Below are 15,507 nucleotides of genomic sequence, written 5' to 3'. Positions count from 1 at the left end.
CTGATCTGATCACCGAGCTCATCTGATCTGTACTATTCGATCCGATCTCTTCTCTATTCTCATTCAATCTGATAGAAGCATACTTCAACACCTTTGATATTATATATATATATATATATATATACACACACACAAAAACATACAGATCAAAATTAAGACAAAATAATGATAATAAACTTATTCCTTTCAAACATTTGGAGGCCGCAGAGCAAATCCTCGTGGATAGGCTGAATGCTCAAGGGTTTTCGACGCCGTGCCGTTGGCTAGCTTCTCCATTGAGGGAATTTAATTTTCAATACAAACTATATGAAATAATTCCCGACTCGCCATTGTTAATTACTCTCGCTAGCTATCACAGTCAGTGGAGCCAGTTGGTCTTGTGATAGAAATTAGAAGAAACTCGCTTTGATCAACTTTCATGAGGAACTAATCTACTTTTTTGTTTGGCAAAAATTTATTTTTCGAAAAACTCTAACTTAATTAATAATTGTTACGTTTGGGTACTTCAAATAATTAAGAATAGTTTTCATATATATATATATATATAATCAGATGGGTTGATCTGGTCCAAACATGCTAATATTTAATAATTCAGCAATATACATATATATTTTTTTAATAAATGCAATATATTCCATGTTATAGATATTGTCTGTGTTTGAAATTCTACACTAAATCCATTTGACAAATACATAATTTTAAATCACTTTAAATTTAGGAAAAATTAGTTTTTTGGTCCAATAAATTTATTCTCATTGGGTTTTGGTCTAATAATTTTTTCGATGTGGGTTTTGGTACACTAACTTTTTATTTTAAGTATTTTTTGGTCCAACTGCATACGTTTCAGCTTCTGATTGGTCCACGTCATCATTTTGGACCAATAAAAAATTGACATGTATGCAGTTGGACCAAAAATACTTAAAATGCAAAGTTAGTGTACCAAAACCACATCGAAAAAGTTAATGGACCAAAACCAACACATGAACAAGTTATAGAATCAAAAAACTTATTTTTCCTTAAATGCAAAACAGTTCGCCTTACTTTTTGACCCAGTTTTTGCTTCTTTTTTTTTTTGGGGTCTGCTAACTTGTACAGCTTTTTTTTTTAGGATCTTATTGTAAGTCCACTTTAACAAATATCAAGATCACTTCTTAATTAGCAGAAGCTGCATGCATGGAAATTAACCGTAAAAAAATAATTACAACTCTCAAAGTTACTCAGTGAAAGGCAGCTCAAACCGAATAAAAATGTGCACTCTGCTTTCCTTCACCAACTAATCAAATTCTTCTCACAAAATTGTAAATTTTAAATGTTGATTTGAGTAAAAATAAAAAATGATGTGCAGCTTCACCGTACAAGGCCCAACCAAATCCTCGCACAGGGAAACATCCGTGTGTGAGGTCCTAGCGTCATCCTTTTGATGACAATCATATCGAAACTTTCGTCATACAGATTTTTGATACATATAGTTAGCATACTGATTATGTTGAAAATTTACGGTTTACCTAGATTTCGGTATTGTATCGGTATATATATATCTTTTTATACCAACAAAAAACATTAAATTTTTTTAAATTTATAAATGTATTGTTTAAAAATATTATTTTTTAAAAAAATTTTATATATTATTCCGGTATATACCGAAGTTTTCAAAATCCATACCGTCACCGTCTTCGATATAACAAAAATTCGATAAATTCGATATTATTTCGATACGATAACTTCGATATACAAAAAATTTGATATTTAGTTGGAGGCCATGGATGTCATTCAATGCCGAAAATTTGATATTTTTTCCTACCCTTATAAAGTCAAAATATATTGCTTCCTGATCAATCTAAATTACTCTTCTATACACTGGCCAATTCAAGAAAATAATTAGGGATATTGCCATAATACCATCGATCAACTAACATTAAAAAAACTCGAACAATATTTGAAGTAAAAACATTATTTTTAATGTCAAAATTATTATTTTTCATTATAAATATTGACTGCATCAACTCGTATCAAGTATATTAATTAGTGAGATCATTGTTTAAGAGGCATACTCAAAAAGAGGATAGTTAACTAAGATTATTAAAAACAGCTAATAGCCGTCAGATCTTATTTTAAAAATATGATGTTAAAATATTTGAATGAACTTATTTTAAACAACTTAAAAATATGATGTGTTTGGTATTATAAATTTTTTTACTGTCAAAATTATCAAAAAAATATTATACTATATATATATATATATATATATATATTAGTTTTAGAATTTAATTATGAATTTTAAACATATATTTAAAAAATAAAACTACTTTATATTTTAATTTTTAAAAAAATTGATAAATTATGTAAAAGGATGGATATAGGATATGATGGGTATTTAATAAAATATACAAGGATAAAATATAAAAAAAATTAAAAAAAATTGGGATGACCATACTTTTTTGAAAAACAATTTTAGAGGATATTTGGCTAGACTTAGAGGGTGTTTGACTAAACTTATTAAAAGCTTATAAGCTCTTAGAGCTTAAAAGCTGTTTTACGAGCTTATAAGCTGTTAGAACTTATTTTAAAAATAAGCTGTTAAAGTGTTTGGGTAAACTTATTTTAAATAACTTAAAGATATTGATATGTTTGGTATTATAAGATCTTTTTATTGTCAAAATTACCAAAAAGGGTATAATTATAAGAAAATAATATTTTGAGTTATACACATACGAAAATAGTTTTAAAATAAACTTATATTAAAAAAATAAAATTGTTTTAATATTTTATTTTTAGAAAAATTTATGTGATTTGTAATTTTTTAAAATAATATTTAATATTTAATAAGTGGATGATAAGATAGAGATTTATTAAAATATTCAAGGATATTTTAGAGATATGAAATATTAAAATAAGATCTTTTTTAAAAAAGTACCTCCCCCCTGGCTTTTTTAAAAACAGCTTATAAGCTGTCAAACAGCTTATTTTGACAGCTTATAAGATGTTTTTAAAAAATTTTACCAAACACATTTTCAGAGCTTAAAAGCTCTAAAAGAGCTTATAAGCTGTTTGAAAGAGCTTTTAAGCTCTGCCAAACACCCTCTTATTAAAAATATCTTAAAAGCTCTTAGAGCTTAAAAGATGTTATACGAGCTTATAAGTTGTTAAAACTTATTTGAAAAATAAGTTGTTAAAGTGTTTGAGTAAATTATTTTAAATAACTTAAAGATGTTGATATGTTTGGTATTATAAGATATTTTTATCGTCAAAATTATCAAATAGGGTATAATTCTATTCAATTCTATTAAAACAATATTTCGAGTTATACATATACGAAAATAGTTTTAGAATAAACCTATATTAAAAAATAAAATTATTTTAATATTTTACTTTAGAGAAATTATGTGATTTGAAATTTTTTTAAAAATAATATTTAATATTTAATGAGTGGAGGATGTAATGAAGATTTATTAAAATATTAAATGATATTTTAGAGAGATAGAATGTTAAAATAAGATCTCTTTGAAAAAAGTATATACCCCTTATTTTTTAAAAAACAGTTTATAAGCTGTCAAACAACTTATTTTGACAGCTTATAAATAATTTTTAAAATTTTTTACGAAACAAATTTGTGAATTTTATAAGTTGTTTTGTAGCTTATAAGCTTAGTCAAACACCCATTTATTTTAACATCTTTAAGTTGAGAACTTTTATTTTTATTTTTATTACAAATTTGAAGATCTTATAAGCTCCAAAACATCTTAAAATTTGTAAGCTCAGTCAGACACTCTCTAAAATTAAGAACCTTCTAAAATTAAGAACCTTGAGTAAGAGGATACGACACGTTTAAAATGAAAAAAAAAATCATTCAAATACACCTTTTTATTATCGAACAAGAAATTTTTCTTAATAATAATAGAATAATAACACGTGATTTATAAGGATAATACCATATATAGTTTCAAAAATAAATAAATAAATAAAGTATAATATCATTAAATTTTGAAGCAAAACTAATTCCTCGAGTGACGCAATAAGGGCCAATAAACCATTGACAAAGATGTATATGCATTTGCAACAACAACAATAATAATATAATATAAATTAAATTGTTTTTTTAATTGAATATAAATTAAATTGTTGATTACATCGAATGGTGTCGTTCTCCAAATGGTTATTGCTAATGAAACTAAAATGTGAAATTCAAGTATTTATTATTCATCGACGCATTATTCAAATATCTCTCTCTATATATATTGATAATGCCATAGCAACCAACAAGATTTATATCACTTAATTAAGGTGTGTATATGTAACTAAAAATATTGATAATGCCATACCAACCAACAAGATTTCTATCACTTAATTAAGGTGTTTATATCAGCGTTTTAAAAAGCTTATTTAAGCGATGATTAATTTTGTTTAAGTTTTAATACATATAAGTTCGATTAAATGATCGCTTTTTTTAATGGAAGATTTTATTTAGTTTTTAAAATGAAAATATTTTTATAAATATGTATATTTATAGTTTAGAACTTGAATTATTTATTAAATCATATATTTATGGTTAATCTAACATTTTATTTTATATTTGTCTTAAAATAATTAAAATTATAGTGAAAATTAATAACGCATTTTCAAACTTAAACTTGAAAACCTTAAAACTTGACCTTACGCTTACATACTTTTTACTTTTTAAAACTTTGATTTATATGTATATATATTACAAAAAAATTCATAACTAGTTGTGTTTAGATTTTGCAAAAACAAATGGTGTCGTGAAGAACTCATAGCACCCACTTGATCCAACGATGGTGTGGACCCGTCGTCAAATCCAAATCCAAAACCTGGGAAAAAAATATTTATTTATCGTGTTAAAAAGGAAGAGAAATTATATGTCGCACATTTCTAGAAAATCCATAAAATACTAGGAATTGGACATGTGTTCGGTCGCAGTTCTTCAACTGGTGCATCACTCTTGCTACGTGGACGATAGAGTCCAATCTCTCCCTATCTTCTCACCAATCACAATAAAAATTCACACACACTGTGTGTCTTTGCATGTGTTTGATGAGATTTTTGTATGTGTTTGCTGAGATAAAACGAGCCATTTGTCACGATATAAATAGTAACTCTGCAGGGTTTTCTCGTGAAAATTCACAAGCCAATAAAAGCGGCCACCTCCATTTCAGTGATGTTCCATGCATGTGCTCTGTGAGATTTCTGAGCCCATCATTTTGTAGATCTCCCAACTTTCTTGATTTTCGCAACTTTATTCCCTTCCTTTTTTTTTTTAGATTCTCGCGTCTTCAAAATCTTGATCTGTGCGTAAAACCCTGATGGATACTTGCTCTGCAACGTTTACACTGAAAGCCCATTTGGGTACAGTTACTAGGAGTGAGATTTGCAGTGGGGAAAATGGATTGTGGGGGGAGAAAGTGAAAGGGAGTTCAAAGAAGTGTATATGGGTTAACAAGCTTGGGAAAAGTTCGAGTCTTGGGAAAGATCATGAGAGGAATTTCAAACGTGGGGTTGCTTACTCTGTTCTCACCAGAGAAAACAGCCAAGAAACATCGGTAACTTTTCCATTCAGCTTCAAATATTTCGGGCATATGCAAGATTCTGTTGCAAATTTGAAAAAGATCGAGTCTTTACTTTAGTTGATCGAGATGATTATGCATATTTCAGACAGTTCAATCACCAAAGTTCGAGAGACGAAGGGCGAACCCGAAAAATGTGGCAGCCATTATTCTAGGAGGCGGCGCGGGCACACAGCTTTTCCCCCTCACAACCAGAGCAGCAACACCAGCTGTGAGAATTAAAGATTTTTAATTTCCAAATTACACTTTGATTGAGTGTCTGTTGATACAGGGGAATTTGATTTTGCTGAATCTTTTGTTATTTTTCTTGTAAAAGTCATGAACTGAGTTAAAAAGATGGTGTAAATGGCAGGATTCCCTGTGTGTTCGCAACGGACTCCTCTGAGAAATGGAGTTTATAATCTTTTTTCTTTAACAATTTTGTCAAGTACAGATGCCAAGTAGTAGTTACTCGATCTTTCCTATTATGCAGCTTTTTGTTTGCTAGAATAGGGTGGTATTTACCTCTGAAAATGGAAATAATTCAATTATCTGGTAGACAAAATGGGACGGTATTGAATCGCAATTGATCCGTACATCACCTGGTGTCGTAGAATGAACGAAATCGTCCGGATTATGACATATCGATCTACGAGTTTAGTTAAGTTAACCAGCTTGATTCCACGAGTTGTCAGTATATGACAATCAATGTGTGATACAAATGGGCAGGTTCCACTAGGAGGATGCTGTAAGCTAATAGACATTCCAATGAGCAACTGCATCAACAGTGGCATTAACAAGATCTTCGTGCTGACGCAGTTCAATTCCGCCTCTCTCAATCGCCACATCTCTCGTACATATACTGGGAATGGTATCAGCTTCGGTGATGGATGCGTCGAGGTAATCAAAACCTGTATGAATATGAAAGTGTTTTAGAGGGAGAACAACTTTTTAAAAGTGTTTAAAAATAATAAAAATTGGTGATATGCCATTGGGTTTTTACTTGTTTAGAAGTGCTCTATGAAGCCGAAATCCGAAGGACGGAAAATCTGGCTTATAGGTTTCTTCTCCTACTACTTCTCTTTGGAAAGTCACTTGAAAAAGGCCCCGTGAAGGGAGAAAAACTCTCCAAAACACTACCTTAATCAAGTGCTTTTTCAAGCTATTTGATTGTGCATAACTATCCCCCTAATTTGGCGGTAGTAGTTGAATTATTAATGGATGTAGGTACTGGCCGCGACACAAACAGTAGGAGAAATGGGGAAGCAGTGGTTTCAGGGAACTGCTGATGCTGTTAGGCAATTTCTATGGCTATTTGAGGTCAATCCTCGGAGCTTTAACAGATCCAGTATTGTCTTGAAGTTGCTATTTTTTTTACTCTAATGTTTAATTCTTGAATTCTAGTCGCTTGTTGAAACCGTTGATTCTTGCAGGATGCCAAGGTGAAAGATATTGAACACATAGTAATACTATCAGGGGATCATCTTTATCGAATGGACTATATGGAGTTTGTTCAGGCAAGCACTCACACTGCCACACACACAATCTCATCTCAAGTGTATATACAGTTTTAAATGTCGAATGAAGGTAGCTAATTATTTCGAAATGCTAAAACAGAACCACCTCGACAGAAATGCTGATCTTACACTTTCATGTGTACCAGTTGGTGACAGGTTTGTTACTCTATTTTATTTTTTTTTTTACATTTTTTGATACTTATAAACAGATTTGGATTCAATCCAATTTCATCTCTCAGTCGTGCATCGAATTTTGGACTGGTGAAGATCGATAGCTGGGGTCGGATAACTCAGTTTTCTGAGAAACCTAAAGGTGCTGACAAGAAAGAAATGGTATGCTACTGATTGAGTGAGCTTTAAATTCTTGGCTACACGTTGGCTTTATGAGAAATGCACTACCAAAACATTTTAAATCATCAACATGACTAGTTTTGGAAAACTAATTTCCCCTTATAAGAGAGTGTTTTGCAATCACTAAAAAAAAGTGATTGATAGTTTTTAACTTAAAAAAAATCATTTTTATGTGTTTTTTAAACCTAGATTATGTGTTAGCTTATGATTAAGTTAATTAAAATCCAAAAGCTAGTCATGTGGTGATTATGATTCTCCAAAAGTGATTCTAATAAGAAGGTCATTGTTAAAATCATTTTAATCACTTATTTATCAAACACTACCCAACTTTGATTTTTAGATTTTCACATATGTTTTCAAACACTCCCAACTTTTGATTTTTCTTACTTTTTTTATAATCTATAAATTAATCACTTTTACAAAAGCACAATCTATTGCAAACACTCCCTAAATCATCTTTTCTTTCTGACTTTTTGCAGCAAATAGATGGTAACTTAATAGGATTATCTCCAAATGATGCTGCAAAATCTCCATACCTTGCTTCGATGGGAGTATATGCATTCAAGAAGGACATATTGTTGAAGCTCCTGAGGTGGAGATACCCGACGTCAAATGACTTCGGCTCTGAAATCATACCCTCGTCTGTCAAAGAACAAAATGTGCAGGTACTGAAAAAACTTTAAATTCATGAGAGAATACAACAAGTATATTTCGTGCCTATCTTTGAGTTTATTACATGTTTCTACAGGCATATATATTTAGAGACTACTGGGAGGATATCGGGACAATCAAATCATTTTACGACGCTAATTTGGCTCTTACGGACGAGGTTTGCATCTTTGTCCTCATTGTTACTTTGGTGAACTATAAGAATGTTTATGTCATGTCTCGAGCCCAAGAGTCATCAGACACCAAGAAACATCTTTTATCCATTAATTAATTCCATGTATCTTCGAATGGATGTGACTTGTGAGCCAGGAACTCTATCCTTAGTCCTTTCCTTTTGGCATGCAGTTTCCAAGATTCGAATTTTACGATCCAAAAACGCCTTTCTACACATCTCCTAGTTTCTTGCCCCCAACCAAAATCGACGAATCCAAGGTAAATAGCTCTATTATTTGCCAATATTAATGTTGTCTACATCGATCAAACTAGCTAGCACATCTGACAAGGTATGCATTTTAGATTAAAGATGCAATAATCTCACACGGGTGTTTTCTACGAGAATGCATCGTTGAACATTCCATAATAGGGGAACGCTCTCGTCTAGACACTGGGGTCGAACTGAAGGTGACTAATTAACTGTGGGTTTAAGAATGCGAGGAAAAGAAGCCATCTTGTAAAACTTACTTTGATGCCAACTAAATACAGGATACTTTGATGATGGGCGCTGACTATTACCAAACAGAATCCGAGATCGCCTCTCTGCTAGCACAAGGGAGAGTTCCCGTGGGGATTGGTAGAGATACAAAAATCAGGTTAAATAGTTCACCTTGAGAATCAAACGTGTAGCATTTTTCGATAAATACTTACTTACATATATGTTTGTGTGTGTATTGTATATACTGGAAACGCCGTTATGCTGATAGAATTATCTTGGTTGTTTTCTTGTAGGAACTGTATTATTGACAAAAACGCGAGAATAGGGAAGAATGTGATGATCTTGAACAAAGACGTAAGATCCCAGTACCCTTATTCCTATGTTTCTTTTGTTTTTAGACATGACACTACTCTTTGAATAGGAAAAAAAAATTAAAATATTCATATTCTAAATCATTCATGCAAGACTATGCCTTTTTTTTTTTTGGGTGGCTTCTTAGGGTGTTGAAGAAGCTGATAGAGGGGAAAAAGGATTCTACATTCGATCTGGAATCACGATCATACTTGAAAAGGCGACCATAGCCGATGGAACGGTCATTTAAATTGGTGAAAATCGAACTGTGTGCATTTATTGATGCGAAGCCATGCAAATGAAGTTGAAGTTATCGCAGAAAAGTTTGCGTTTCCCAGTATGTATGAAGCTAATGAGTGGCTGAGGCTGTGCAATGTTGAGATGAATTTGAGGCTGTGGAGTAAGTAGTTCTGTTTCGGCAAGAAGTGTACGTAAAAATAAATGGAACTTGTGCTACAATGATGATATCATTAGTTATAACTGTAAATTTAATATCAGTCACTTGAATTCTGTCAATGCATAATAAGACATTTTGAAATTCCCAGGTATTCGAAATTTATATATTTTAGTGAAATGCATATTTATAAATAAATAAAAAAATCATCTGCAAGGTAACACCTCATTTTTCATTTTTTTTTAAATATATATCATTGGCTCACTCGAAAAGAATGAACATATGAAAAATTATCAGGCTATTTCCAAAATGAACAAAAAGCTCTTGTGAGATTTTATTGTAAAGACAAGATCTAACCGATGAATTTGTCTCCAAATCCTAAATGAGATGGTAACTCAAACTAATTTTTCTGTTATATACAATTGAAATTGATGACTCATAGTATATAATATTCGAATCATAAAGTAATGTTTGAGTTGCTTAAAAAAATGTTTTTAATTTTTTCCTTCACAAAGTCCATGCCAGGTAATGAAAGGCAAGAAAGAAAAAGAAGATAAAGGTTTTACCCTTTAGATAAAAAAAAAATATAAAAAAAATAAGTTTATATAATATTTCAAGACCTAATTTATCATAACAAAAATTATTTAGAGATTGTTTGTAATCACAAAAAAAAGTTGATTGTTAGATTTTGACTTAAAAAAATCACTTTTATGTGTTTCTTAGGGAGTGTTAGCAATCACTAAAAAATAGTGATTGTTAGCTTTTGGCTAAAAAAAATTATTTTTGTGTGTTTCTTAAACCTAGATTATGTGTTAGCTTATGCTTAACTTAATTGAAATCCAAAAGCTAGTCATGTGGTGATTATGATTCTCCAAAAGTGATTCTAATAAGAAGGTCATTGTTAAAATCACTCTAATCACTTATTTATCAAACACTATCCAACTTTGATTTTTAGATTTTCACATTTGTTTCCAAACATTACCAACTTTTGATTTTTCTTAACTTTTTTATAATCTATAAATTAATCACTTTTACAAAAGCACAATCTATTGTAAACACTCCCTTAAACTCAAGTTATGTGTTATGATGTTAGCTCATGCTTAACTTAATTGAAATTCAAAACCTAATCATATGATGATTATGATTCTCCAGAAGTGATTTTAATAAAAAAATATCAAAGTTAAAATCAATCTAATAACTTATTTATCAAACACTACCCAACTTTGATTTTTAGATTTTCACATTTGTTTTCGAACACTACAAACTTTTGATTTTTTAAAATTTTTTATAATCTATAAATTTAGGGAGTGTTTGCAATAGATTGTGATTTTGTAAAAGTGATTAATTTATAGATTATAAAAAAGTTAAGAAAAATTAAAAGTTTGTAGTGTTTGAAAACAAATGTGAAAATCTAAAAATCAAAGTTGGGTAGTGTTTTATACATAAGTGATTAGAGTGATTTTAGCAATGAACTTCTTATTAGAATCACTTTTGGAGAATCATAATCACCACATGACTAGCTTTTGAATTTCAATTAAGTTAAGCATAAGCTAACACATAATCTAGGTTTAAAAAACACACAAAAATAATTTTTTTAAGCCAAAAGCTAACAATCACTTTTTTTAATGATCGCAAACACTCCTTTAATAACTTCTACAAAAGCATAATTTTTTGCAAACACTCCCTCAAATTTGATCAATTGATCATATTGATTCTAGTTTTGGGCCTTTCCGAAGCCCAGCCCAACTTTACTGAAATGGTTTGTCTCCCAAGCCAACTGCGTCTTAAATCTTAGGAGCACATTTCTTCTATAGCTGCATAGCATACCTCCCAAGCGATTGCGTAGGAAAAGGATTCTCTGGAAAATTTTATCATAGGTATGTATTTCACTTTTTGTATATGAATTAATGCAATAATTGAGAGTTCCTGTTCTGATTAGTACCAATTAGTTATGAGATCCGATCTATTTTGATTTTTTTTCTTTCCGTTTTTTATGTTTCCGTGAAATTAATGTCTGTGATTGGGAAACAACAGAAATTGAAGTTATAGCTGTGAATCATTCGAATTTTATCATATCTTCTGGCGCATTTTTAGGGAACGATTAATGTACTGTTCGTGGTCCGCTGTAGAAAAGTTAAATTGAATTGAATTTGTAATTGATATTGGAAACCTTTTGGTGTTTAGGAAAATCCGCTACCTCTCCTTTGGTAACTGTTCATGTAATTGTCATCTCTCTTATTTTCATTTTTTCGGCAGAATAACTGATAATGCTAATGCAAATGTACTCTGTAAAATGTCTACGTTAAGGTCCCATGTACTATGTTCATGTAATTGTCATCTCTCTTATTTTCATTTATGATATTTGCTGAGATTTATGTGCACGGGCATGTCTTAAAGTTCTAGTGCTCTTTTATGGTTGTCTGAAAAGGAAGGTTCAGTAACCTCTTGCCAGTTCATTAGGCCACTTGATTTAAGCAGAATTTATCAGCGTGGCTGCATTATATATTTGCAAACAATGTTATTCCTGAATCCTGATGTGCAATTTTGTGCAATTTCCTTCCCTTTTTTGTAATTTTATGTATGATCAACTTTGTTTTTAATGGGCTGCTGAACATCTTGTTAGGTGGTAATCAATAATGGCAACTGGAAATAGCCCAAATGAGAAGTTACCATCCTCCGCAGCTCCAACCCAGGCCACGATCTCATGTCGGAGGAAGAAGAAAGATGATGCAACATTCCTAGAAGATGTGAGAGATCATATTGATGAATTCATTCATGCTTCTATGGATGAACACAAGACTTGCTTTCAGAAGACTATTAAGAAGGTTTGTTTTAGTAACTTTGACATTCAAAGAAAGTATGTATAGTTTTTGGTCTTACTTGATTCCAACTGGTTTCTGATGCTTTCTCAGATGTTTGGCATGTCAAAAGTTGTTGCAGAAAGGAGTTCTGAGGCTAAGGAAGTGGAAAGTTCTCTGCCTCTTCAAACAACATTGGCTGAGTAAGCTCGTGATATTAGATTGTTATAACTAGACCGCAAACACCAGATTTTAGGGGTGTGAATAATGGGCTTTTTAAGAGGCTGTAATATGACAATTCGAGTTTCTATACTTTCTGTGCACAATGAGCCAATGTACCAAAAAAACTGAATTTGGATGTAGTGATGTTTCTTATGCCGCGCGTTACTTTCGTCAGATATTGATTATTCAGCTGACCAGGAACTTTACTTTTTTTATTGAATAGTGACTCTTGAAATAATAGAGAACTCTTTATGAATTGATGATCCAGTTTAGCATTGTTCTCCTTTTCTTCCATCCTTGGTATCAGCTCAGATATGAGTAGTTAAACTAGGGGTGTAAACGAGCCGAGCTACTCGTGAGTAGGTTCAAAACTCGACTCGAGCTCGATTTGACCGAGCTCGAGCTCGAGAACATACAATCGAGCTCGAGCTCGAACTTCAAATATATGTGTTCGAGTAGCTCGCGAGCTACTCGATAACACATATAAATATAATATATAATATAAATATAATGTATATAATATTTTATTTATTTATTCATATAATTTTTTATTTATATATATTTATATATAAGAGCTCGAGCTCGTGTATGAAATTAACTACTCGACGGAGCTCGAGCTCAAGCTCGAGTAGTCAAATATGAGTCGAGCTCGAGCTCGAGTAGTATGCTACTCGGCTCGACTCGATTACACCCCTAAGTTAAACCTCCTCCTTAGTTAGCCTTTGTGAAGCATTGTTGCTTAGTGTTCGGTATTTCAGCTGTATGAGACATGTATTTCTTCATTCGTGGTATTAATTGCTGGTCGCAAACAGCGGATAGAGATCTTTTTGGTTACTTCATGGATGGCTGCAACGCAATTGAGCTAGGATTTGGTGAAACTGATTTAAAGTCACAACTAGGTGAAGATTTGCTTACCAATCTGTGTCGAGACTGCATTTGATTTAAGATCATCCCTTTTCCGTATTCAACTGACAATATTTGTATAGGAAGAATATACACAAGAATCTAGATGGTCCATGGCTATTTTGACAAAGGACTCTAGAAAATATATAGCATGGTGTAGATGCAGGCCCATCGAAGTAAAGTTGGAATCTCGGTATCACATATACATATTTTGTGTGTTCATAGGACGAGTAGTGGTAACCGAAAGTGTATGAGACTGCTTAAGAACTGAGAATGAGAACCATGAACCACTTTGATCCCTTTTGGGGAAGCTGGAGTTGATATTTCGAATGAACTGATATCGAGTGTGTGTAAATGGAAAAATATCTGTGAAAATTGTATATAGCTGATGGAGTGTTTTCAGTGTGAGTTCAATTTCTGGAAATTTGAACCTAGAACGTGGACCTGAATAGCCCCAGATTTGAGGTTTAGAACATGGACCCCACGACTTTAAATGAATTGGGACTTTGATCCTGCAATGAGGATTCGACTTTCCTTTCGGCCATGAAATTACTATTAATTGCTCGTTAATTAGAAAGGTAGCCGATTTTTCAAAAAAAAAATAAAAAAAATAAAAAAGAAGAAGATGTGAAATTGTGTATAATACATTCAAATACTTGAAATAAATATTATCATTTTATTTAGGACTTAAAACTTGAGATGCCGTCAGGTGGGTGAATTTTTCTGACAAGATTACAATTTTATATTGGTGAATGTGTATTTTGAATCCAAACATTAGTTAATTAAACCTTAAAGTACACAAGAAAATTTGATCCAAAATACACATATTCATAACAATGGCAATAATTTTATTCGATTCATTAAATACTGGAACAAGAAAGCTTCTTCCAAATTATCAGTTAACTAAAGATAGTTAATTAATTAGCGAATAAGGTAGATAAAAGATGCGTAGCTTTATAGATTGCAGGAGAGATCACTGCACGCATCCATTTCTAACATTACATGATCTTCATATTCATATTTAGTTTTATAATAAATATGCATCTTTAATTGCTTCGTCTTCCACGTTTCCCTCACTGAGGCTTCAGATTTTTCATCCTGCATTCAAAAATATGCAAGTTGATTACCTCGAAAATACTATATTTTATTAAAGTATATAATTACTAATTATTGAAACTATGCATGAAATTTGATGTGGAGAAATTAGAACCACGTGCCATAAATTTTTTTTTTGTGACTTTCGTAAATTTTTTTGTTGATTTGTCACATTATTCTCCTAATCCAAAGCCATATTTTAGAACTTCCCAACATGCATTTTATACCTAAGCAATAAAAACCATGAAAATAAATATTGGGTTTTATATGGAAAGGTGGCTAAGATCATGAGACCAATATTATGAACCGGTACTTGTATTGGACATTAGCTAGTATTAATATATTATACATAGTACGTACTATATATATACCTTTGCTCATCGTTCTTCATGCTACCACTTTGCCGAGTGGTCCTGTAATCAGGGAAGGGTACTTTCCCACTCTCGATACTCTTCACATCTTCCACAAGAATCTCATAATGTCTCTTCACTTCTTCGGCTGTTCGTCCGGCCACGGCCTTAGCCACGTTGTCCCAACGATCAGGAGTGTCCTTGTCGTACACTGCTAATGCCTGCTCGAACGCCTTGTTTTCCTTGGCGGTCCAGTTTCTGGAACGACTAGACATGGAGCTCGACGCCATTTTTGTTTTTGGTTCGAGGCAATGGAACAGTCTATGATATTGGTCTAAGAATGGAGTTCAAACAAGTAGTTGTTTAGAGAAGAGTACTTGAGATGGGATGTGTGGTATAGGTGGGAATGCTGCCTCTTTTATAGGCTCCGAGGGAAGAAAAGGTGAGTACGTAGGGTCGCACCGACCATGAATTGAAGGGTGAATATGAGGATTTTTTTGTAACAAATTTTTTAATTTTTAGAAAAAATAGTCATAAATATTTTATTTGTTTTGGATGATCACAATCCTTACCCGTTTTAAAACTCCTAAAAGGGTGGAGAAAAAGTGTGGGTCAAGAAAATATTTCACTGTTTATATGGAATTATT

At 31.9% G+C, this 15,507-nt stretch overlaps 3 protein-coding genes across 3 annotated transcripts; 2 read left to right on the top strand and 1 right to left on the bottom strand.

Annotated features, from left to right (window-relative positions):
* The first annotated feature begins 5,002 nt into the window (after positions 1-5,002).
* On the top strand, positions 5,003-9,637 carry LOC140877595 (glucose-1-phosphate adenylyltransferase large subunit 1-like). Its single transcript, XM_073281128.1, has 14 exons — positions 5,003-5,555; positions 5,668-5,790; positions 6,288-6,458; positions 6,786-6,878; positions 6,992-7,075; positions 7,176-7,231; positions 7,315-7,408; positions 7,906-8,091; positions 8,175-8,255; positions 8,441-8,527; positions 8,612-8,716; positions 8,798-8,904; positions 9,041-9,101; positions 9,247-9,637. The coding sequence occupies exons 1-14, from the start codon at positions 5,319-5,321 to the stop codon at positions 9,346-9,348; spliced, it is 1,587 nt and encodes a 528-aa protein (XP_073137229.1). The 5' UTR covers positions 5,003-5,318; the 3' UTR covers positions 9,349-9,637.
* Positions 9,638-11,258: 1,621 nt separating this feature from the next.
* LOC140885147 (uncharacterized) lies at positions 11,259-12,768 on the top strand. The gene is made up of 3 exons (XM_073292083.1): positions 11,259-11,369; positions 12,116-12,317; positions 12,405-12,768. Exons 2-3 carry the CDS (start codon positions 12,129-12,131, stop codon positions 12,495-12,497), a joined length of 282 nt encoding a protein of 93 aa, XP_073148184.1. The 5' UTR covers positions 11,259-11,369; positions 12,116-12,128; the 3' UTR covers positions 12,498-12,768.
* Positions 12,769-14,242: 1,474 nt separating this feature from the next.
* LOC140877596 (transcription factor RADIALIS-like) lies at positions 14,243-15,231 on the bottom strand. The gene is made up of 2 exons (XM_073281129.1): positions 14,882-15,231; positions 14,243-14,513 (listed from the first exon to the last, which is right to left on the bottom strand). The coding sequence occupies exons 1-2, from the start codon at positions 15,148-15,150 to the stop codon at positions 14,489-14,491; spliced, it is 294 nt and encodes a 97-aa protein (XP_073137230.1). The 5' UTR covers positions 15,151-15,231; the 3' UTR covers positions 14,243-14,488.
* Positions 15,232-15,507: the final 276 nt, after the last annotated feature.

This window comes from Henckelia pumila, chromosome 2 (assembly GCF_033568475.1).
Source record: "Henckelia pumila isolate YLH828 chromosome 2, ASM3356847v2, whole genome shotgun sequence".
Taxonomy (NCBI): Eukaryota; Viridiplantae; Streptophyta; class Magnoliopsida; order Lamiales; family Gesneriaceae; genus Henckelia; species Henckelia pumila.
The sequence above is the reverse complement of the archived record's forward strand: the minus strand, read 5'-3'. Positions and strand labels throughout refer to the sequence as shown.

Excerpts from the sequence above, each read along its gene's own strand:
- LOC140877595 (XM_073281128.1), top strand. The coding sequence starts at position 5,319 with ATGGATACTTGCTCTGCAACGTTTACACTGAAAGCCCATTTGGGTACA. Across the intron at positions 5,556-5,667 it reads AAAACAGCCAAGAAACATCG|ACAGTTCAATCACCAAAGTT; the intron begins GTAACTTTTCCA and ends TGCATATTTCAG. Across the intron at positions 7,409-7,905 it reads GTGCTGACAAGAAAGAAATG|CAAATAGATGGTAACTTAAT; the intron begins GTATGCTACTGA and ends GACTTTTTGCAG.
- LOC140885147 (XM_073292083.1), top strand. The coding sequence starts at position 12,129 with ATGGCAACTGGAAATAGCCCAAATGAGAAGTTACCATCCTCCGCAGCT. Across the intron at positions 12,318-12,404 it reads TTCAGAAGACTATTAAGAAG|ATGTTTGGCATGTCAAAAGT; the intron begins GTTTGTTTTAGT and ends ATGCTTTCTCAG.
- LOC140877596 (XM_073281129.1), bottom strand. The coding sequence starts at position 15,150 with ATGGCGTCGAGCTCCATGTCTAGTCGTTCCAGAAACTGGACCGCCAAG. Across the intron at positions 14,514-14,881 it reads ATGAAGAACGATGAGCAAAG|GATGAAAAATCTGAAGCCTC; the intron begins GTATATATATAG and ends TTTTGAATGCAG.